The sequence below is a fragment of the Diceros bicornis genome, chromosome 26 (assembly GCF_020826845.1).
Source record: "Diceros bicornis minor isolate mBicDic1 chromosome 26, mDicBic1.mat.cur, whole genome shotgun sequence".
Lineage (NCBI taxonomy): Eukaryota > Metazoa > Chordata > Mammalia > Perissodactyla > Rhinocerotidae > Diceros > Diceros bicornis.
Window position 1 is genome coordinate 22,763,979 of NC_080765.1, and position 24,843 is coordinate 22,788,821.

Sequence of the window (24,843 nt, forward strand, 5' to 3'; positions counted from 1 at the left end):
ATAAACAAGTGAACAAGATCATTTTTCTTTCTCGCTGAGGAAGATTTGCCCTGAGCTAACATCTCTCTCCAATCTTCCTCTATTTTGTACATAGGTTGCTGCCACAGCCTGGCTGATGAGTGGTGTAGGTCCATGCCCGGGATCTGAACCCACAAACCTGGGCTGTTGGAGCACAGTGCGCTGAACTCAACCGCTAGGCCATGGGGCCAGCCCCCCAAGATCATTTTTTATAGTGAGAAGTGGTCTGAAGAAAATCAAAAACAATGATGTGATAGAGACTGGGCTGGGGAGGGGACAGGACTCCTCCAGTATGTAGAGTCAGGGAAGGTCTTGCTGAGAACGTGATATCTGGGCTGAAATCTGACTGAGGAAAAAGAGGCAGCCACATGAAAAGCTGGAGGAGGGATGTTCTGGGCAGAGTGGGCAGCAAGGGCAGAACCCCGAGGTGGGAATGAGCTTGGCAGGTCAGAGGAGCAGGAGGAAGCCCTGTGGCTGCTGGAGCCCTGTGTGGGAGGTAGGGGCTGTAAGAAGCAGGCAGAGAGGGAGCTGGAGGCCTGTTCACAGAGAGCCTCCCAGGCCACAGTGAGGCATCTGATTTTATTTCTAAGTGTAATGGGAAGTCATGGCAGGGGTTTTAAGTAGGAGAGGGGTGCAAGCCAATACTTGTAAAAGATCACTTTGGATACTGAGTGGAAAAAGAGTGGATGAGGCAAGAATGAAAGAAGGAAACGAGCTACGAGGCCATTTAATAGTGCCAGGGAGAGAAGACCGCTGATCGGACTTGGGAGGGACCAGTGGAAAAGCAGATCCAGGCTCTCTGTTGGAGGTAGAATCAACAGGACTTGCTGGTGTGCTGGAAGGCGGCGGAGAGGGGGTGGGGCAATCAAGCAAGACTCTTAAGTGGTGGGCTTGGCAGCTGAGCAGACAGTGATGCCATTTCCGGAGTAAAGGAATATTGGAGGAGGAAGAGACGTGGGCATGGGCAGGGGAATCAAAACTTAGGTTTTAGATCTCTGAAGTCTGAGATGTCCAGTAGACATCCAAGAAGAGATGTCAAGCAAGAAGCTGACATTCAAGTCAGGACCTCAGAGAAGCAGACAGGGCTGGGTGTATAAATTTGGAGTCATCTTGAAGCCACAGGCCTGGGCGAGGCCAGTAAGAGAGATGGCGTGGGTACAGAAGGCAGGAGGGTTTGCACTGAGCAGGGGGCACTCCCACATCTTCCGGCATGCCCTTAATTCACCTCCATTGAAGCAACTTCTCTCTCAAACCCAGACTCCACTTTTAGGTACCTCGTGTTCAGCTTTCAGCGAGCTCCACCACTCCATGGAGTGTGGCCTGGGGCAAGTCACTTACGCTCCCTGAGACTTGGTTTTTTCGTTTATCACATGTGGAGAGTAATCCCAAGGTTCATGCGAGGATTAAATGAGGGATGTCTGAGGCCCTGGCTGGCACACCGTGGGTCTTTAATAAATCCCAGTGAAACTGGACGGTTCTGAGAGGCAGAGTGTCCTGGGAGCCCCAGACCTGGCACACAGGAGAACTATCAGGGGGACCCCACGCCAGGGCAGCAGGGGGAATCCAGCCCACCACAGCTGGACCCAGAGATTCAGCAGCCCAGGGTGAGATGGCCGCCTCATGTCCTAACCTCAGGGCCAAAAAATAACCCCAAACCCACCAAAACCCAAAGTCTTCATTGCTACCCCATGGCAAAGCGCACCAGCCTCTGCTAAACAGAGGACAAGGGAGAGTCATCATCAGAATTGGTCCCCATCAAATCTAGTGATGCTTTTTATCACCCTGGTATGCTCTGTTCTGTGCGGCAGGCTTCCAAGATGCCACTGCTTTGTGCACAAGGGGGATGGGAGGGGGCGGCAAGGGCTGGTCCAAGCCCCAGCAGCACACACGGGAGCCCACAGACTCGGAGCAGGACACAGAGCAGTGAACACAAGACCAGAGCATCCAAGCAGCCGTGGCCTATGGAACCTGTTTCTTTCAAGATCACAGAGCTGCTGATCTTCATGAGGACTCAGACACCACCCGGTCCAACTCTGCAGACAAGTGGTGTTTCTCGGCTGTCTAGCATCTATTCTGCCTTTCTTTCAGTAACAACCTGAATTTCTTCAAGAAGTCCCTCCCTGTTCCGCTGGGGCATCTTGATGGAACTGGCATCACAGTGCCCAGCCCTGCCAGCCAGGTTGGTCCATCAGCCCTCCTCTCCTGGGACTGGACATCTCCAGCAGAGCGACAGGATGACAAACCAACGAACCAACCAATCAACCAACGCACGCTGCCTGCCCCCCACCCCCCAAAAAACACCAAACCCTCAGTGCTCCTGCATCCCGGGATGCTACCTAGAACCCCAACACGACCACGGGGGCTTGTCCTCTTCCGGCCCAAGTGACAGTGAATTCACCAGCTGCTCCAAAGACTTACAACAAATTTCCTTTTAACAAATTTGCTCAAGTGAACCAGACTGTTTCTTTTGCTGCCAAAATAAGAATCATATGGATTATCCACGCCCTCTACTCCCATTCTACAGATGGCAGAAAAACCCCCTCTCAGAGAAGGCAGGTAAGTTGCCCAAGGCTACAGACTCAAGGCCAGAACCGGGGTCTCTGGAAGTGAGGATTTCAAAGCCCCTGTTTCTTGTTTCCTCTTCTTTAAATGGGAATAATATCTACTTCTCAGTGGTATTAATACTTTTAATAATAATAATAATAATGAAAACAATAGCTGATGTTTCAGAGCCTTAGGAAGAGCCAGGCGTGGTGGCAGGCTTTTTATGTTTACATTGGATCCTTACAACACCGCATCAAGGTAAGGACTATTACTATCCCCATTTTACAGAGGAAGAGACTAAAGTAGAGGTTAGGTGAGTTGCCTGTGGTCACGAAGCTGTAAGTGGTAAGCCGTGAACCCAGGCTTTCAGCTTCTCGAGGGTGTGCACTGTTAGGGATAAATATGATGATACGGATGAAGCACTGAGCACCGTGCACAAGGCAAGAATAAACATGTGGTTTTCATTTTCAATACTTTTTAAAAAGTTAACAATCTGTTCTGTGGAATAGAGAATACATGTACATGGCAGGAAATTTAAAAGGTGCAAAAGAGTACCCGAGGGGAAGTCTTCCTATCGCGCTGTCCCTTTGCCACCCAGGTCTGTGGCCCAGAGGCCACCTGTGTTCCCGGTTTCCCAGGCTGCAAAGCCCAGCACAGTCAAGAGGACGCTGCTGGGCGGTCTGTCTCAGTTAGCTCAGAGTCTCTTGTGTCCAGCTTACAAGTGGCAGGAAAAGAATGTCAGTGCTTTTTTTTTTTTTTAAACTGCTAGCTATTTAAAGGAAAGGAGCGTTCCATGTTTGTGGGGTGCATATTCCATGCCCTAGGGAGGCAGGACTCTGAAAGGGTGTGGGCATGGGCTCTGGGCCAGGCTGCAGGATATGAACTTGGCCCCACCACCTTCCAGCTGTGTGACCTTGGCCAAGTCAATGCCCTTCTCCAAGCCTTAGTTGCTTCATCTACAAGATGGGGGCATTGACCTCAATGACCCCTGAGGTCCCATGTTTGGTGGTGAGTGTGGTAAACTGCAAGGTGGATAAAAGGGGGTGAATTGGCTCCTCCTTGCCATCCCCCAAGAAAAACCCACAGAGCAGGGATCTGTGAGAGGGCTCAGGGTGGGTTGGGGGGGACACGACAACAGTGTGGAGGCCTCTACCTGCACCTTCCCCTCAGCCTCCCCGCACTGTGCCCAAATGAATGACAGTGGAAGATTACATTCCCCATTCTTCCCTTCCCCACTCCCACCCCCTTATCAGGGACTTATCGTGGGCAGAGCAAATGCATCCCACCACGAGGCCAAGCCTCACTCCAGTGCCGCCTCCACTTACAACGAAATTCCTATTGACCAGGTGGCCCAGGTCCCCGGGCGTGTCCGTGTTCCGGATATCCACGTCATGAGGGGACACGTAAAGCTTTGTGTTGTTCAGGTCAAAGAACTCGACTTCTGTGAGACCCACCCACGAGGCGTTGCCCCAGTTGGACAGGATTTCCATCGTCACGTAGACGGCATCTTTGATCTCTTCTGCTTTCATTCTCGATTTGTCCTTAACGAAGAGAAAAATAATGCCAAAGGATTAAAATACGACAGGCTGAACTCAGCGCTATCACTAAACAAGGTACTTAACCTCTCAGTGCCTCAGTTTCCTCATCCATACAATAAGCATAAGAAAAGCACGCCTTGCATATGGGTATTATGAAGATTAAATGAGCTCATATTTGTAAAGCATTTAAAACAGTTACGGTGAGCCCTGGCACTTAATATTTTCTATAAGAGTTTGCAAATAACAAAAACGTTTAAAAGGCATCAGATTCTGCCTGAATGTGCACTTCTCTCCCTCACTACCAAGTGTTCATGTCCTACAGGCATGTCACAACTTCTGCTGAATTGAGCAGGTGTCAGGGGCTGAACTGCGCCCCTCCCAAAATTCAAATGCTGAAGCCGGAACGCCAGTACCTGAAAATGTGACAGTATTTGGAGAGAGGGTCTTTAAAGAGGTGATTAAGTTAAAATGAGGCCCTTAGGGTGGGCCCTAATCCAATCTGACCACTGCCCTCATAAGAAGAGGACATTTGGACGCCTGGAGAGATGTCAGGGCTGTGCAGGCACAGAGAAAAGGCCATGTGAGGACACAGCGAGAGGACAGCCATCTGCAAGCCAAGAAGAGAGGCCCCAGGAGAAACCAACCCTGCCAAAGCCTTGATCTTGGACGTCCAGCCTCCAGAACTGGGAGAAAATAAATCTCTGTTGTTTAAGCCACTCAGTCTGCGGTATTTTCTTATGGCAGCTCCAGCAAGCGAATACAGTAGGTAACACAGGACCCTGGACAAGTCACTGGACATCCCTCAGCCTAGCTGGGGAACAAGAGATGACACCACCTACCTGACAACCCTGTCACGGAGATGAAGTGAGATACCAACATGGAGAAGACCCTGTCACAAGTCCCGGCTTGTGTGCGCTCTGGACGTGTCCATTTCCTCCCATTTCTCTCCTTCACTGATTTTAATGCCTGCCTCCTTCATGGGTAGGCTGTCTGGTCTGCGAGTCTGCGTGAATGCCATCAATAAACGGCCACACTGCGGAATGGCTTCCTGAGGCCCCTTTGGGCCCGGATTGCAGTGCTGGTCGCCACGGATCAGTCGCTCATAAAATGGTGCATTCCCCACGCGCACATGCCCTCTGTTAATTAGCACTCATAATCTGCAATGGTTCTGTGAGCAGGGAGCTGAGCAAATGAACAGCAACTGTTCCCTACTTATTTTTTTAATTAATAGCCAGCGAGACGTGCTATCGCTCTCAGCATGTGTTTGGACCAGCCTTGATTGTCACACGATGGGGATGGGGATGGGGAGGAAGGGAGGTCAGCTCATAGCTCCCAGAAGGAACCCAGGGCCTGTTTTTATTAGCTCGGCCTGCACACCCCACAGCTTCCTCCTCCTCTGCTGTGCGGGCAGTGGCCAAGCCCTCAGCTGCCCTGGGCCTGAGTCCCAGGCTTGCAGGATGGTGATAAACCTAAACTGGCCTGGCTCACGCGGGGGGACTGGGAGGTTAACGAGCTTGGGCTTGTGAGGAGCGGTCCTGCTCGGGGAGCGGTGTGGGAGGGTGCGGAAGCCGCACTGTTCACCTTGGCTGTTGGCAGGAGGGAGGAGGGCCAGATGGGAGCAGAGGGGCTGCTGGTTCTCACGCCCAATGCAATCTAAAATGTGCAAATTCCTGCGGTGACGCTTCCAAATGAAGGAGCTGAAGGGTCTATTAACAAGGAAGTGTCACAACTTGTCAGCATTGCACCTTGAGGGCCCCTCCTGCCTCGGAGCTGCCTGATCTAGAATGCTTCACAGGGCCCCGAGGCAAACGCTGGCTGGGAAGCTCCTGGTCCCAGCCCCTCTTCCACAGAGAACACCTCCTTTTCATTTGGGGGAGTCACCCCTTCTCAGCCATAGGGTACAGGGGGATGGACTCTTTCCCACTCCAAGGAGGAGCCTGACTAGTCCACAGAACCAGTGTGTCTGTCCCTTGGGCCACCGGGAGGGAGCGGCTCAGTGATGGGCATGTGACCCAACCTCAGATCCGCATGTGGAGGAACCGCTCTTCTCTCCTGACTGTGGGGCCTGAGGGCGTGAGGCGAGAGCGGGGAACCACTCCAGCTCCCGAGGGGTTGCAGGGAGAGAGCAGAGCTGGGCCTGAGCACTGGGGTGGGGATGGAGCTCACACTGAGGAGACACTTGAGCTGCTGGATCAAGCCCCACCTGGTCCCAACTGTGGCATTTATTACAAGAGTCTGTCCTTTTTCTTCTCCTTGTTATGTAAGTCAGTTTCCCCTGGGTTTTCTGTCTCCTATAATATAAAGAGACTTGATCAACCCAGGCTCTTTTTAATGTGGCTGAAGTTTTACCACACTTAGGATCTTCACAGCTAAGAAAGCAACTATTCCATGCAAGGTGGAACAAAGCTGTGATTTTTCTAGATTTTTCTAGACGGCAAACCTTCAACTGATATTTACTGGTTCCTCCTTGCCCCATACCAGGCATTGAGCTGCCCGCCCTCACAGGCCTTTCCTGTTCCAACCTCACAGCGGGCCATGGGGTGTGGGTTACTTACCCAATTTGACAGCCACATATTCCCAGGACCAGAGAGCTGAAGAGGCTTGTCTGAGGTCACATGACCTCTAAATGATGGTGCCAGACTCAAAGCTGGAACTCCAGTCTAGCCTGGCTGGGGCTCCTTCTGTTGTATGTGAGTTTTACATGTGGCTTTGGGAGGGCTTCATGTTAAGCCCTCATTGGCCAATTATAACATTGGTGACCACTGTACCAAATAATCCTAAGAAAGGCTTGGGTAAAGGAAGGGGTGCGAGGGATGTGCCAGACACATACCTTTCGACACAAAAGAAAAAATCATCACCTGTCATCCTACACCTTGGTGCCCCCTCCTCCTTTTGTAGTTTATGCCTCAGTTCCATCAGCACGCTAGCATAGTTGTTGCAATCATATTGGACTCAACAAAGAGTAACATCACCTTTTGCAGTTAACTTTACATCCCTAATATTTTCTATCTGCATAATCTCCATAACGACCATTTCCGTCCTTTTATACTACTACACTGTGCTGATATATCATACTCTCCTGATTAACTCCATTATTATGAGACATTTATGCTATTTCTGCCTGCCGTTTTTTTTCCCTCATTTTTCTCTTCTTCAGTAGTCTGCAACAGATATCTTTGTGCCTACAGCTTTTTATTTCTGCTGAGTGATTCCCTTCGGGTAAGGAAGTGGGAGTGGTGGGCTGGAAGATACAAGTATTTCTAAGGCTCTTCCTAAGTCTGGCCTTTCTGCTTTTCAAGAGAGTTCCACCCATTTATGCTGCCAGCAGGGTAAGACTGCCAGTTTTACTGAAACCTTGCCAATACTAGAAGTTATCAAAAATAATTTGTTAACTCAGATATCAAGTGGGACATTAAGGTTGCTCTAATTTGCATTTCTTGATTACCAGCGATGTTGGACATTTCCTATGGCCTTACATGCTATTTATATTTCCTTTCATGTGGACAGGCTTCTCTCTGCTGAAACTTCTTGCTCCATCACATGTACGTCTATGTGCTGAGGAGGAGGGGAGCTGGAGACTTGGGCAGAAAGATGCTAAGTTTCCCGCTGTCAGAGCAATCCCCACTGACTAGAAATGATCATACTAAGGGGCCCTTCCAGCCTCAGCTGTCAGGCAAGACACTGAACGCGTTTGGAAATCCCCGTAAGTCGAGGTTCTCACCTCCGGGTTAGGCACCTGCTCCTCAGTTGGTGAAACAACCTGGCCGACATGGGCAGAGTCACTTTCGATGGCCTGGAGGACTTTCAGAAGCCTCTGCTGTTGTCTGAAAGGTGATTTTGTTTTAGCAAACAGGTAGTAACAAATGATCCTCAAAAGAGACCATCCCCATCAAGGGTACCACAATTACCTTTCTATTTCAGAGAGACGTAACAAGGTGAGAAGAAAGTATGCACCCCACATGCAGTTCAAAGGCGCACCCAGGCTGTTTTTCTCCCTTTAGAAATATCTGTACAATAAGTGATGAAAGCAGAGCCAAGTGAAAGAAAGTGCTTAGGGCAAGATGGTCAGCCGACCTCCTTAAGCTGACTGACAACTTGTAAGAGTCTAGAGCAGGGGTCCGCAAAGCACAGCCCGCAGGTCAAACGCAGCCCGGGGCCTGTTTCTGTGTGGCCTGCAAGCTAAGAATGGTTTTTATGCGTTTTCAAAGAGTTGTTACAACAAACAAGCCAACCGAAAATGCAAAATCTAAAGTATTTACTATCTGGCCCTTTACTGTAAAATTTGTTGACTCCTGGTCTAGATACCTGCTCTGCATCTCCTGTTTCTGAAGACATAGGCATTCCAAACCCAGCAGAGTGTCATTTGCAAATGCATCTCACATGTGCTGTTGAAGGCTGAGTACCACCCCAAGACCCTGAGGCACCAAGGATCTCGATGATGAAGAAGGAAGCATTTGGTGATGTGTGCTGCCTATAAATAAAACTCTATCAGATGTAAAAGTAGCCTCAAGGCCCAGCACTTTCGCACGCAGGGGAAACCCTGGGTTCTTATTTATGGCCATGATGGTACAGAGCCATGGCTTCCAGTCTGGGGTCTGCAGACTCTGAGAGGGATGGCTTGCACTGCCTTCAGCCTATTCAGAGTTTTCCTACAGATTATAAAAAGGAAGCTCCCTCTGGGTGGACACAGACCTGGAGAGTGCAAAGCTTGGCTAGGAAGTTCCTCCTTCATACAGAGAAAAAGACCCCACCCCCTTTCTGGGCTGACACAGTTCCAGGCCAGGACCTCAGCTTAGTGACCAGCCCGCAGGCTGGACTTCAGCCCTTTCTTGCCCCTCAGCCAGGCACAGGCATTTTGCACAGTCCACAGTGCACACAGCTCCCCGCGGTGGCCCAGGGAGCATGGCTGTGTGCCAGGGCATGCTTCAAACTATAGGCTCGACCTGGCGCATCTTTCTGAAGACCAGTTTTGCCTGAAGACTAGAGGAAAGCCTTTATTTTATAATAAAACTTGACAGTTCTAATAACTGATGCTACAGGTTAATGGAACAGAATGTTGCATTTGAACGAACTTTTAAGAAAAGAAGGTTCAAAGGACACTGCTTGGGTCCCCCTCCCCACCCCCAGGCCAGCTGGGAACAATTTCTCCACTGTGCAGCGTGGGGAACTTTGGCGGAGACCTTTGAGGAGGCTGCAGTTTTACACAGGTTGGACAGAGCTGAACGAGCAAAGGGGCATGTGCCTGAAAGAAATCAAGTCAATTTTGTGCTTCAGGGCTGAGGGGAGGGAGAGGGAGGGTACAGTCTAAGGGAGCAGTTTTAAATGGTCTGGAATAACAAAGGAAAAGCAAAGAAACACCTCAGTTAATAAGGTCCTCATGGCTGCCTCGCTATGGGCTTCTTGTTTTTGTTTTGCAGCCCTCTTGATAAGTACCTGCTTCCCAAAAGGCCGACTCTGTCTATGGCTTCGCTGACGGCTCTGGCTCCCCCTGCTGCTCTGGACGGCTCCTGCGCGCTGGTCGCCACGGTGATGGGGAGCAGCTGAGGATGGACAAGCTCATTAAACAGATGTCTGCGGCCACGCACCCGGCCCAAGCCACCCCAGAGCCACGGTCAAAGGGACGTACTTCGCCGGCCATCGGTCCCGTTGCAGGAAGCAGAGAACAGGAATGAGAGTAACAGTATCTGCCTAGGGTTATTTAGATCTAGAATCCCCTTACTCAACCTCTGCCAAAAGACAGAGATCTGTTTCTTATGATCTGGGGGGTCCCAGGAAACCATCTGCTTCAACGAGGTAGTGAGAAATTTCTCTCATCCAAACCTTTCCCCATCTCTCATCCAAGCACTAACCAGGCCTGACCCTCCTTCGCTTCCGAGATCAGACGAGATGGGGCGCGTTCAGGGTGCTGTGGCTGCTGACAACCTCTCTCCATCTCAACTGAGCCTGTCTTCTGTTTGCTACAAACTAACTGGACTCCATGGAGAATTCCAGTGACACCATTAGGCTCTTTCATTTTTAATCCTCCAAGCCTGTTTCTCCTCTTTTTCATTTATCATCTAAACTAGAAACGTGCTCAGCTCTCTATCCGCAAATGATTTTAGGCTCTGTGGGTCGGGGTCAGGTCATCCCGGAATTCCAGATCATGGTGGGCAGGGTTGCAGGCCTGTCAGAAATATGGGCTGGTGATAGTTTAAGATGAGTGGGAAATAACAGAGCCAGTAGGAGGGATACAAAAAGAAAACCACTACAGTGTTCTGGGGTGCTATCCTGCCCACCACTCTACCCCACGGGCACTCTCTCCTCTGCCCACCCCCTCCCTCGCCCCCTCCCCTGCCCCAGGGAGAGTCAGGCTGCTTCCTGCTCCCGGATGAAGCCAGGCTCATTTCCACTTCAAAGCTTCTCCCCTGCTCCTCCACCTGGAACGCTGTTCCCTGCTGCTGGCGGGCTCCTTCGTAACTGGCAGGTCTCAGCTCAAATGGGACGCCCTCCGAGGGGCCTCTTGTCGGAGGTAGCCACCATCCCACAACCCAACACTCTCTCGCTCATTAGCAGCTCTGATTGTCATCTCTCTCTGAAGTCACCTCGTTTATTTATGGCTGTATTTGCTTGTTGGCTGCAAGCTGCATGAGGCCAGGGGCTAATCTGACCCGACACAGCCACCTCTGTATGCTGAGCACACGGACTGGACCTGTGCACAGTCTAACAGGGACATTCCTGGGAGTTTTATTAATGCACGTCCGTATTTGCTGAGCCCTCTCTGCTGAAATAGGCCTAACTGACCTAGGCATATACAGATATCATTTATTTGCTCAGGATACTAAGATCCGTGTTTGTGCCGTCTTGTCAGGAAGCAGAAACGTAACAAGGAGTGGAGTCAGCAGGCCTGAGTGAGTGCTGGCTTCTGCCTGTAACTGTGGACAAGCCACTCAGCCCAAGTCTCCCCATCTGGGAAATGAGCAGAACAACCACAGGCAGGACCCGGGGGGGACTGTGTGAGCACAGCCCTCTGGGCGCCGTCAGGTGCTGTGGGCATGGGGCTCTGTGGGTCCTCTCAGGCCTCCACTGACCTCAGGGGTCTCTTCCTTCTCCTTCAGCAGACTGGTCCACGATTTTGCCAGCGGTACCTCCGTGTCCTGGAATGATGTAATGACATGGTCTGAGGTCAGAATAAAGCCATCCACTGCATACTCTTCACTGACAGACGAGAGCACAGAGGCGTAGGGGCCGTCTCGAGATCTCATAGATGCAAACATCAGGGGCAAATGACTGAGCGCCAGGAAAACAAAACAGGTGCTGCTCGATGAATACCCCAAAGAGCAGGCCCGCAATTGAGCCTGGGGAACAACTGGTGGTGTGGACGGGGCCTGGGCTTGCAGCCAGGCTGATCTTGGCCACTGCCAGAGACGTGACCCGAGTAGGCCACCTTGCTTCTCTGGGGGCCATCAGCCACATCGACAAAACGGGGCAATGAAACCAGCCCTGCTTGTTTCCGGGTTGCTGTGGCATCAAGTGGGACGAGCTAAGATGAAGGGTTTCAACAGCTGAGTCAAGGAACATGCTTCTGAGAGAGAATGTGTACATTGAGGGACGTCCAAGGCCTCCAGCTCCCCAGGGCCCTACTCCATCCCACCATTTATCCTCCTGTTTGTTGCTCAAAGCCGAAGGCAGTGGCACGAACTCAAACATCTGTAGGGCCTAGACAGGTGAAGTGGGCCAAGGGCAGGATAATAGGGAGCGGTGAGGACTGGGGAAGCCTGAAGGGCTCATGCTCTGGGGAATGAGATCTTTCCAGAGAAGCCAGAGCTTGTTGTTTACTCCATGCTTTCTCTGACCCACCAGTTTGCAATCCTGGCCTAAGGTATCCAGGGTTTGCAGAGAAATCAGCAAGGACTAGGGGCATATTAGCCTCCAGCTTAGGCTTCCTGAAGTAAACATAAAACAGAATGTGGAGGAAATGGGGCCTCTGGCAGGCCAGTGTGCGACTACATCAAGCAGTGGACGTGCAGATCAGTCTGAGGTCAGGAATGCCTAGGTCTCCCTCCTCACCACATGCTCTTTCCAAGTGCTGCTCAGACACCGCCTGGTCCCCACGCAGCCCAAGTCCTCCTGGGTCCTTCCCCGGCCCGTGAACGCACCTGCACCTGCGGTGGGCTGGCGGAGGGCTCGGCCTTTCTGCTGAGGATCGCCCTCTGCAGGGCTTCATTCTCCACCTGGATGGCCCTGAGCACGGCCGAGGCATCTTCCTCTCGGTCCTCAGCCTCACGCACGGGTTTTCGGGTGGCTGACAGGGGTCTCTCTCGTCGGCTTCCGGGTCCTGGGGGCAGAAAACAGGGGACACTCCTTCAGATTGCATTCTCAGAGTGCAGCATAGAATCTATTAGACCCAAACTGAGGAACATTTTATAAAACAACTGGCCTGTACTCTCCAAAAATGTCAAAGTCATGAAAGACAAAGAAAGCCTGGAGAGCCGTTCCAGGTTAAAGGAGACTGGGCAGACGTGGCAGGTGAACGCAGTGGCGATCCTGGGACCAGATATTGGGTAGGAAAGCATTGCTGTAAAGAACATTATTGTAGCAAGTGGTGAAATCCATAATCTGCGGCTTAGATAACAGTACTGTGTTAATGCTAAATATCCTGCATTTCCCAGCACAAGTGCACTGTGGCAATGTCAAACGAACGCCCTTGTTCTTAGGAGAGACACACTGCAGTGTTTAGGTGTAGAGAGGAGTGAGGTCTGCAACTTAATCTCAAATGATTTAAATACATACACACACACACATACACACACATGCAAATATAAAGCAATTGGGGCAAAATGTTAACAGCTGGTGACCCCGAGTGAAGGGCATATGGGAGGTCATTTGTACTATCTTTGCAATTTTCCTTTAAGTATGAAACTGTATCAAAATAAAGAGTTATTAAAACATTAACCCTCTAACAAAGTACTTATAAGAATAATATATAATATCATGGAGGAGGATGGGTATTTTGGAATATTTTTGCTTTATTTTGTTTTGGTTTTGCATGGGTCACAAGAATTACAAAGAAATTACTCCTCAACTTAAGAAAAAAAGTATTGCAAAGCTACAGTCGATTCTGGAAGAAAAACTGGTTTTGTACAATATAAAGTGATATGAAAAAAGCACCCAATAAGACTAGTTGAATAAAATATATTATGGTATATCCTCCCAATGGAATACTTTGCAGCTGTCAAAAGAAAAGCATACTAAAATAGCCACAGATAAAATGATATAAAGACTTGAATTTGCTTCATAATCATGTGTACAGTGGGCGGGGGTGTAGATGAAATGAAACTGGCCAGCAACTGACTATTGCCAAGGCTGGGTAATGGATACACGGGGTCCCACTACAACATCCCCTCAATTACTGATGTTTGGATTCTATGTTAAAAAAAATCTGTTTAAAAATAGAACTGCTCAAAATGTTTCTATTGGGATGGTTAAAGAGGCTTTTACCTACTGAATTTCATCCCCTTGGCAAATATTAAGTGCCACTCTGCCAGACTCTGTTCTTAGCACTGGGAACACAGCAGTGACCAGACAAAGCAAGACCCCCGCCCTTATGGAGAGAGACAATAGCCAGAGAAACAATAGAGCAGAGGGTGTCGGACAACAGAAAATGACACGGAAGAACAAGGAAAGCAGAGCAGGGGAGGGGAGATGGGGAGGGTGGGGCGGCAGGGAGGGCCTCAGGGAGCACCATGGAAGCGCGGTCCAGGCACCAGCACAAAGTGATGGCCTGTGGTGCGTTCTCGAGCACTAGGTGCCGGGAGCCGGGGCAGAGGGGGACAGGTTGAGAGGGGGCTGACAGGGGCTGGGCGACGCAGGGCCTTGGAGGACACAGTAAGGCCGTTATTCTGAGGGAAATGGGGAGCCACGAAAGGAGTCAGAGCAGGGGATGACTACCTGACCAAGGTGCAGACTGAAGGGATGTGAGGGTGAAAGGTGCCAGAGTAGATGTGGCTAGGAGAGAAAGAGAGGAGCCAAGGATGACTCCAAGGTTTTGGCCTGAGGAAGCGGACGATGGAGTTGCTTTCAGCTGAGCTGGGGAGGGCTGTGGGTGGAGCAGGTTTGGAAGCGAAGCACAGGGGCTCAGGTTTGGATGGGTTGGGTCCAAGATATGATTCTGGCATCAGAGTGGAGCTGTCATGTCGGCACGTACACGCACGAGCCTGGAGTTTGGGAGGGAGGTCTAGGCTGGAATGTGAATTCATCAACTGGACTGCATCATTTCACAAAAATATCAAAGACTGACACTAATGGTCTATAACAAACCAATTGGGAATGTACAGGTATGACCTCTCGGGTGTTATATATACATATGGCCTGGTGCAACACTTGTTGAAAAACAGCATCCTTCCATCCTCGTGACCTCAGTAAACCATCACCGTCGATTATTAGATTCCTGTTGGAGCACCTGACCCTCCTGCATGTTCTGTTAGAATGTTGTGTCTGGATGAGAGTTCAAGGAACAACATGAAGAATGGCACTGGTTGATGGGCACTATGGGTTTCTACGGAAAAGCTAAGCTAAAACGAGGGGACACCAATTTCTACCAGGCATCCGGGAGAGGGGCCGTGACTGCGAACGCCCAGGGACCAGGGACAGGCACAGAGTGCCTTAGAGGTGAGCGAGACTGAATGTCGGGGGCAGGCGGGGGCCGAGCCACCGCCTGGCTCCAGACGACACCTGCCACACGGGCTGTGCTCCCACTGTTGCCAATTTCTTTTTCAAGAAAAGCTAGCATCTGAAATTTATGTGAAGTCCCCTGAGTTTTATTTGTTCATGACTTATTCCAGTTTCTAAGAAACGTGAAAGCCAACAGAACCCAAGGGCTGGTCTGATACAGGCACGTCTAGGCTGCTCCCCCAGGAGGGTCAAGGGCACCCAAAGGAACCCTGGTGTGCCTACAGATGGCTGGCCTGGGTGATAAACAGCAACGGGACATTTTCCGACTTTGATAGACTCTTGTCACGGCCCCACTGGTGCTCCTGGGGACAGAAAAGTCAGGAGCTGCTGGCAACATGACCCGAGATCCCGCTCAGCCGTCAAGGCTGCTTGAGCCTGCCTTGTTGGCCCCGCGTAGCAGCTACTTGGCCTGCTCTGCAGCTGGAGGGATGAGAAGGTAAAGCCAACACGGGGCAGAGAACGTGCGAGTTGGAATGAGCCTGTTTAACAAGCTCATGGAGGTGGGGACCCTTATTGTTCTAGAAACGCCATGGGTAAAGGGGTGGTGAGGGTCACACTGGGATCGTTCTCACTCAGTGTAAACAGGGGTCAGGTCCCTGAAGCAGCTGGGAGGACAGCAAAAAGGAGTGAAAGGAAGCGAAGGATGTGGTCTCGAGCTACAGGGGAGCTGCAACTGAAAAATCCTGAAGCGCAAACACACGCTCGCCCCAAGGGAGCTGACGCAGAAGCGGGTTCCCGGCACGGCACAGGCAGTAATGACACGGCTCTCGACCTCCCCACTCTCTGGACTAAGACGCTGCTCTGGGTGTGGGGTACAGAGGAGGGTGGAGCAGGCACCCCCGTCCCACAGACCTCACAGTCATGGGGCAGAGACACGGATCAGGCGGGTGCACATGGGACATACGGGCGGTGGTGACGAGTGCTAGGAAGAAATACAAGGCAGGCTAAAGGCTATAGATGGCGGGAGGGGAAGGTCACTATTTGAGACACTCGGTCAGGGAAGGTGACATGTGAGTAGAGACCCGAAGGCAGTGAGCCTTGTGAACACCCCATAATGGGAGGCTGTTCCAGGCCAAGGAACAGCAGGTGGGCGGGCTTGGCATGCTGAGGAACGGCAAGGGGGGCTGGAAAGGGGGAGCGCAGGGAAGCGTGGTGGGCAGCGAGGGTGAAGAGGCTCAGATTCAGTTCTCGTGGGGCCCAAGGCCACGCAAGCCCTCCTGCTCCATGAGGACGCCATGCCCCTCTTGTTTACAATTACATCTCTGGCACCCGCCATTATGGATTTTGTCAAATGAATGGATGGAAAATGATTTCAACCCTAAACCTTGTCAGTTTGGGTATTTGTGAATATCACTAAAGTATATTGTTTCCTCCACCATCTGCAGTAAAGCAGAGCTGGAAAATTCAAGCCCCTTCAGATCCTAGAGGTGATCCTATAAACAAGGGACTAAGATCGTGCATCAAGCTGGACAAATGCGCCAGCACTGACACCGGGGGTGCAAACCCCCGCGCTGGTGGAAGGCTTGGGCAGTGCCAGGACAAGCCCAACCTGGAATTCACGAGCTCCTTCTCCATTTCCTGCACAGAGCACTTACTAACGTCAGTCTACAAACAGCTGTGTGGTGACCCCTGCCTTTCTACTGCCAATCCGCGGGCAAGAGGCCCGTCCTCTCATGCCTCACTGGTCTGGGCTGGGGCAGGACAGTGGGCCTGAGATAATTACCCGTCCTTGGCCGCTGCAATCCCATGCTTGCCTCTTCTTGGAAAAAGATATCAAGGAAGGCATTTTCTTCCGGCGCGGTCCAATTTTGTCTGCACAAACCCTTCTGCCCCAAGCGTCTTTCACTTGGGAAGGAATGCTCCACCGGCAACATGGTCATCAGGCGCTTCCTGTGCCCTTTGAGTCATGTCATGCTAAGAAGATGTTTCAAAAATTAAGTTGCCCTTTCTCGGAGTGAAGGCCAACTCAGCAGCTCCACTACCAGAGCTTTCCCAGAAATGTCTGTACAGAGTGCCCACGTTCTCCTGAATCACATTTCTGCTGACCGGCCTGTTTGCGTATTTCCTCACAACACATGAGGTAACCACCTTTTAACTCTTTGTGACATCCTCATTGCTCACTGGGGGGAGCCACTTTTGCGCTGGCCTGAACACCACACATTGAGGGTGGATTTATTCTCATCACAGATCTAGAGAATGGTGGGTTTATTCACGCAATAAATTTGTGCCACCAGCAAAAGCCAAATTGCACATTTTAATTTATCCCAAACTGCTCTTTTCTGGTTGAAAACCATCCCTCTTCTGTTAACTTCACTTTATCTTCGCTTCATCAGAACTCGGCTTTTCTCTCTCTTACAGAGAAACAAAGAGCGTATCAATTCAAGTGATTTACCATGAATGCAACACATGTTACAGAGACGACAGAAGGACATGGGGCTGCTGGTCGGCTCACCAGCAGGTGACTTGTTCTCACCCACCAGCTGTGACACGAAAAGCTCAAATTCAGACTCTCAGCAAAATTACCCCTTACCATATGCAAGGGGCCTTTGAAGTTACTTGGGAATCCACTGAAATGGCAAATATGAAGTCTGGGAATAACGAGGGTCTATTGTCGAGATCATAAGCCAGCAGTCCACAGGCCAAAACCAGCCTAAAGTTTGTGTTGTGTGACTTTTACTTTTTTTCAAATTGGAAATAGATTTGAAGCTTTAAAAAAAGAGAAAATCCACCTGAAAGTTGGGATTCCTGACGTCTCTTGAAAAATCATACAATCTGGCAACCCTGGACTGGCATTCCCATGAGGCAATCATAGGCTGGAGCTGGGTAGAGGCCCCCTTTAGCTGGGGCATAAGCCCTCTAGTCACAGTGCACCCCGCCCCTCAGTTGTCATGTGCCTGTCAGCATGGAAACTGTACACAGTTTGTGTGGCCAAAGGTCCAGGGAAACAGCTGACTTAGCCCTGTTTTGTCTTGAGATGCCCACACTCGCCTCTGAAAGCCAACTGGGCTAATGGTCTACACCTGAGTACTCCAGTGCCTCCACCATCTCAAGATGGCTCAGCCTCATCAGGCCACAAGCTGCCCACGGTGTGAGAGACCACGACAAATGGCCACAAATCCCGCCCCTCGATGTGTGCCATTTTGCACTGTGATGTCGCAGCGTCTCCCATCAAGAGTGGAGTCTGTTTCTCCAGCTGGGCTTGGCCTGGTGACCTTCTTTGGCTAGCAGCTCGTTGGCAATCACGACCAAGCGGAGTCTTAAAGCAGCACTTACACATCGGGGCGTGTCTTCTCTTGCTGCCCCGAGACCACCAAGTGCTAGATAATGAGACCACATGGAGCAGAGACGAGTCGTCCCAGCTGAGGTCCTTGGACCAACTGGCCTGCCAGACACGTAAGTGAGGCTGTCTGAGACGACCCAGCCCAGTGCCCACTAGCTCACCACAGAATGGCCCAGCCCACCTGCAGACTCCTGCGCAATAATAAAAGGGTTGTTGTAAGCCACTACATTTTGGAGTAGATTGTCAGGCAGCAATAAACAGCTGATACACATGGCTTGTCAAGGCGTGTTCTTCTCATCTCCAAAGCTTCTCTTGGAGCCCCTGGATGGGCAGGTGCAGGTGTCTGTAACTCAACAGTCATCCTGCTGCTGCTGTCTCTTCTTCAGCCCAGGAAGGCACATGATTTTCACAGAAGGCAATCAGGGATCCTCCTGCCACCCCGACTAAATGACTTCTGCTCTTTCCTCTTGGCTATTACAGTCCTTTGCTCTATATGCTGCCTCTGAGGAATTTATAGCAAAATGTTTGTGTAGTTAATTTTTATATGAAGTGAATGGATGTTGCTTTCATCTTCCCAGCACCCACGTTCTCCTTCGGGGAAACACCCCTTCCCCACTGTTCTCAGTCTACACGGTGGGGATGGATCTGACCCCACTCCTGGCCCAGCCTGGGCCAATGAGAGAACTGCCTATCCCTGACCACGGAGACTGGAGAGTGGTTCAGGGGAGAGCTGGTTCTTGGACTCTGCTGGAACTATGAGGAAAGGAGCAGTCTCCTTCCCCTGGGGTTGCTGAGGTAAAAGGGAGCATGAAGCACTGGGCCATCTCTGGGCCATGCCTGAGACTACAGATGTGGTTCTCAAAGTGTGGTCCCTGGACCAGTGACATCAGTATTCACCTGGGAACTTGTCAGGAATTAAAATACTTAGGCTCCACCCTAGATGCACTGAATTAGAAACTGGGGCTGGGGCCCAAACAATCTGTGTTTTAATTTGCTTTGCAAGTAATTCTGATACACTTCAAGTTTGAGATCCACTGGAATAGAGGCAGGTAGAGCTAAATGATGAAGAAACAGCTTCCTGGTGATATCATCTGAGCACCTGGATCCTACCATGCCTGAGGCCAAATCTATACTCCTGGACTTTCCAGGTCTGTGAGCAATACATTTTCCTTTGTTGCTTCAGCCAGTTTGAATTTATGCCACTTGCTGTTAATAACAAACACTGACTAATATGCTATGAGACCCTGGACTTGGGCAGAATGGTCTTTCTGCTGCAAGTTTTTCTGAGTGAAATGCTAACTGCAGGGCAGTCAGGGTCCTCTAATTCACTCATGCCGAGGGGTGTTACTTTATTTCTGTGGTTGGCAGCTTGTCTGGGGAAAGTGGTTCAGATATATCACTGCCTTAGACCACTCTGACAACTTGGACAGTAAACTTTCTGCATTAAAGACTAATGTTCTTTCACCCTCAAGAAGACAACAGAAATTTCATCTCTGGAAGTTTCTTGGAAGGCTTATGGATAGAGACCGGAGTAACAGAGCACACGAGGACCCTTCATTAGAACCAGGGACAATTACAGTGATAGAGAGGAATGAGGCTCTCATGGAGTCGCACCACACGCGCATTTACTTGACTCAGATTCAATTTTATGGGCTTGGTGAAAGAAAAAGGGGCAAGGGGAGAAATAACTTTAAAGAGTGCAGGCCACAGGTTACACTATGTAATGGCAGGCTAGCTAATCCAGGCCAACCCTTCCCTGGAGCGCAATTAGACACCGTGACCAAATATCATGAAAATCTGCCTGAAGGCAGGGAGAGTGAACAGGGCTGTGAAGAATTACAGGCAGAAGGAAACTCAGAGAGGTGAACCAGCACCCAGCAAGCGTTTCCCCTCGAGGTGCTGCTGATGCTGGTAAGAGCTATTGTGAGGCTGGGAAGCTGAGCGGAGCTGGCGACAGACTCGGGGCTACAGACAGAGTCAGGGTGACCTGGAAAGAGCCAGGACTGGAGGGTACAGGAAGGGTAACAATGTGAGCAAATCCAAATTACTACTGGCTGTTTAAATAACAGTAATAATAATAATGATGATGACCATGTCTAGTGAGGTTTAAAACCTAAAGAGAATTAAAATGCATGCCAATAATAGCATTTAAATTGGGAGGGGAGTAAATGGAATTATGGAGACGTAAGGTCCTCACTGAATGAGAAGTGGTAAACTTGCTAATTTAAAGTAGACTCTAATAAGTCAAGAATGCATGTTGCAATCTCTGGTAATGACTAAAAGAATAATAAGAGAATATATAACTAACAAGCTAATAGAGAGGAAAAAAGAGGAATAATATAAAGTAATTAGTTCAAAAGAGGGCAAGAAAGCAGAGAAAGAGGGATATAAAACAGGCGGAACAAATGAAAAGCAGACAATAAGATAGTAGATTTAAACTCAAATAGATCAGCCATTACATTAAATGTAAATGGACTAAATGTGCCCATTAAAACACAAAGATTGTTAGAGGATAAAAATAAAAACCAATTACATGCTGCTTACAAGAGACAAACCTCAACGTAAGGATGCAGAAAGTTTAAAAGTGGAAGGAAAAAAAAAAAGATACACCACATAAACACTAACCAAAAGAAAGCTGGTAGGCTTTGAGGCAAAAAGCATTACTAGAACAAATGAGACACAACACATGGGGATAAAAAGTTCAATTCACTAGGAAGATATAAGAAGGCTGGTTTTTGTATGCCCCCCAAAAGACAGCCCCCTCAGAAGAGGGGAGCTGGTTTGTGATTCCCCTGTCCCCTCAGGAAGTCTCAGGTTCCTCTGGAGGTGTCAACCTTCCAGAACCCTCAGCATAATGCAAGTGTTTAAGAACACACATTTTCCCTACAACCCAGACCCTAAACAAAGTCAACTGCTTCATCTGGGGCTCAGCCACAAAGCTCTGACTGCCCCCACTCTGGAGGAGAGACCACTCTCACGGGTGTACAGAGAGATGATCTGTCTGTATGGGCTTGTCTATACAGAGCCATCTATGCTGCACTTAATCACCAGTTTGAGGGATTTTCAAGAGTAGCTTTGCCCACCTGAACTTTTTGTGACCTTTGGAAACTAATCCCCTGGTAACATATGGCTCCACTGTAATCCCATTTCAGCGTGAGGGCAGTGACAATGCCGTGGTTTCTAAGGTTCCTTTCTTCCAACTTGTCTTACGTAGCGGCCAGGTATATTTAACAGATAAAGGCTGAGTTCCAAACTTGTTCAAAATGAAAATTCCACCACCTCAAACAGTGTCCTCTCTAAGTGAACTGATGGGACAAATAGCTCTAAGAACCAAGTAGCAGGGACAGCTAGTAATCTGATTCTTATCAGATGGCCCCAGTGACCCGTATTTTCACATGAATGCGTGCTTCTCTGCCATGGTGGCCAGGAGCTCAGAGTCACAGCTGTGACCCCCTTGGGCATTCCTCTGTTTGCCCCCTGAAATCTCTTACCTTGCTACTCTCGTTTTCTCTTCACCCTCATTTCCTCACATTTGTTAAAGTCTTGCGCTACGTAATTTGTTAGAACAAGTCATAACTTTTTGGAGGAAGGCAGATTATGAATTAACTCATTAATTAATTAAGTTCTACTTCTCAAAATGCTGTACACGAAGGTGTGATATTATGGGGTGAATTGTGTCCCCCCAGAAGACGTTGAAGACCTAACCCCTAGTACCAAATGTGACCTTATTTGGAAAAAGGGTCTTTGCAGATGATCCAGTTAAGATGAGGTCACTGGGGTGGGCCTCAATCCACCATGACTGGTCTCCTTATAAAAAGGGGAAACTTGGCCACAGAGGTAGACGTGCACACAGGAGTGTGCCCCATGAAGGATGGAGTTACGCTGCCACGAGCCAAGGAACTACTGGAAGCTAGGAGAGAGGCCTAGAACAGAACCTTCCCCAGTGACTTCAGAGGGAACATGGCCCTGCCGAGACCTTAATCTTGGACTTCTGGCCTCCAGAACTGTGAGACAATACATTTTTGTTGTTTAAGCCAATCAGATTGTGGTACTTTGTTACAGCAGCCCTAGGAAACGAATACAGTACTCAACATGATTTTAGTTGATACATGGTTTAACTTTAAAAATATTAAGTTATATATTTATATTAATGAACATTGGAAAACATAGAACAAGTAACTCAAACCTGTGATTTTTAGGCATGTTATAGCTCTGCACTAGGCTGATGTGGGTATGTAGTAAGCAGATAACATTTTAGTTGGCAAACGCAGGGCCATGCAGTGGAATGGTTAAGAGCAGAGACTCTGCAGCCAGGTTTTCAAACACTGGCTTCACCACTTACTGGCTGTGTGACCTTGGACAGATTCCTTAACCTCTCTGCACCTTGGTTTCCTCTGTACAATGGTTTTGATAATAGCAGTAACTACTGCACAGAGTTGTTTGGATGATTAAACGCCAGATTACGTATGTGGTACAAATCACAGGCTGGGACCTGGTTCAGTGCTCTATAAGTGCTGACCCCTCATGTCACTAATCAGATATGGAAAATCTAGTGATCGTGGCTCAGACCAATTGCCTGTCTAACAAGGCGGGCTGGCTGGGGCTGGACTTTGCCTAGGGCACCCCAGGGTCCCAAATTCTCGAGACACCAGGATGCCTCGAGCTCTCTGAGGTCCTTTGGGTCACAGAAATCAGAAGCAAGTAGCCCCTCCCAGAGTCACTCCAGCCACTGGATTCGACCCAGGGCATGAGGCTGTGTGCAGTCTGCTGGTCAGGGACATGGCCCACATCTGCCGCTTCCCAGCTGTGCAAACACCTGCTCTCTGCCTCAGTTCCTCATCTGTGAAATGGGGACAATCGCAAAACCCACCTCAAAGGCTAGTTATAAGAATTATAATTTACTTATATATTTAAATTACATATAGAGTTAATATATATGTAAATTATATAATATATATGTAAATTATAAGAAGTAAAAGTTTACAATGGTGGCTGTAGAACCAGAAAGTAGCTATGATGGTTAATTTTATGTGTCCACTTGACTGGGCCACAGGGAGTCCAGATATTTGGTCAAACACTATTCTGGATGTTTCTGAGAGGGTGTTTTCGGATGAGAATATTTTAATTGGTAGAATAAAGCAGATTGCCCTCCATAATGTGGGTGGGCCTCATCCAATCAGTTGAAGGCCTGAATAGATTTTCAAAAACAAACACAAACAAAAAGACTGACCCTCCCCTGGAGAGAGAATTCTCCAGCAGACTGCCTTTGGACTTCATCTGCTACACTGGCCCTTCCTGCCTGACGGCCTTCAACTAGAACACTGGCTTTTCCTAGGTCTCCAGCCTGTTGATTCAGCCTGCAGATGGGACTTGCCAGCCTCCATAATTACATGAGTCAATTCCTCATAATAAATTTCTTCCTCTCGTTCTCCCTCTATACATACATCCTATTGGTTCTGTTTCTCTGGAGACCTTGACTAACAATACATTTGCTAAAAAAAAAGGCAGCTCAGGCCTCGGGGAGTAGGGTAAGGAAGCAAGGACTCCTTCATCACGGCACCCCACTGAGAGTGAGCCAGGCTGTCCCCGCCCTGCTCAGGGCCCCAGAATCTTACTCGAGCATGCCCTCTCCTGGTTGGGGAACACAGTGGGGGGCTGGGGATTCAGGGTTGGCTCAGGTTTGCTGGGAATGAAGACCTCAGCGTTGTCCTTCCGCTTAGCAGACAAATTCCTTTCCTTTTTATTACCTGTAGGAAAACAATTGTTTATATGTCAAACACTGAGTGTGAGCAGAGTTGGGACACTCTGCTCAGGTTTATCTGTTTATTTGTTCGTTCACATATTTACTCAACAAATATTTATTGAACCCCTACTCTGCGCCAGGCGCCATGCCAGCCTGGGATTAGAAATGTGAACAACGCAGACAACAAAACAAGTTTGCTAACAGCCATTGTGTACCAATGTGTACCACATTTTGGCAAATAAATGAAATATTCTAGGACACACCCAGGTTTTCAAATTTTAACATTTCTGAATAGAGACAAGTCTCACAATCGATGAGGTGTTGGGTTTAATTGGCAACGTGGTACATAAAATAATGGTGCAGCAACCAAGGACACTGGACTGGAGAGAGCACAGTAAAGCACATTTGCTGCCCTCGAGGCACTTTTTCCTAGCCGAGGAAAAGGACGGTTGAATGGATAAGAGAGTAGGGCTGGGACAGAAGGGTTCTGGTACCAGGTCACGGAGGAGTACGCAGCCTGGGGGACACAGCTGGCGGGTGTGTAGCAGTGAAGAGGGCCCTTACAGGTGACGAGCATGTTACCAGGGGCTTGGAGCTGGGGGCATTCCAGACACAGGGAACAGCATGTGTGCAGGCTTGACAGCTGGCAGGTATGTGGCAGGCGAGCAGCTGGGGCCTGGGCTGGTGAGCAGAGCCAGACAGTGAGGGCTGGAGGCCAGGCTTTAGAGTCAATGTTTCCCGAAGTGGGGCGCCTGGACCACTGATGGAACAGGAGATGACGCCAGATGCTACATGGGCAAATGTTTTTTAAGCAACTATGTATCTTAATGTGTATGGAAAAAATATGTAACCAGCATACCAAACCCTTGATTTCACGAATATTATTGCTTGGCACAATCCTAGAATTATGAAAGAAAAGAAAAACAAAGGAAGGGGTGGGGAGAGAGAGAGAAAAAAGGAAAGGAGGAAAGAAAGAAAGGTGCTGGTTTAAATAATAGCTACAAAATAGT

General features: G+C 49.4%; 1 protein-coding gene across 3 annotated transcripts in view; it reads right to left on the minus strand.

Moving 5' to 3' along the window:
• KATNIP (katanin interacting protein) overlaps positions 1–24,843 on the minus strand; it is a 187,029-nt gene that overhangs the window by 59,649 nt on the left and 102,537 nt on the right. For all 3 annotated transcript variants that reach the window (XM_058569798.1, XM_058569799.1, XM_058569800.1), the window contains 6 exons: positions 23,706–23,837; positions 12,236–12,414; positions 11,168–11,233; positions 9,534–9,640; positions 7,822–7,924; positions 3,888–4,103 (listed from right to left, as the gene is read on the minus strand). In XM_058569798.1, coding sequence (XP_058425781.1) covers positions 3,888–4,103; positions 7,822–7,924; positions 9,534–9,640; positions 11,168–11,233; positions 12,236–12,414; positions 23,706–23,837 — 803 coding nt within the window. The remainder of the gene's footprint in view (positions 1–3,887; positions 4,104–7,821; positions 7,925–9,533; positions 9,641–11,167; positions 11,234–12,235; positions 12,415–23,705; positions 23,838–24,843) is intronic.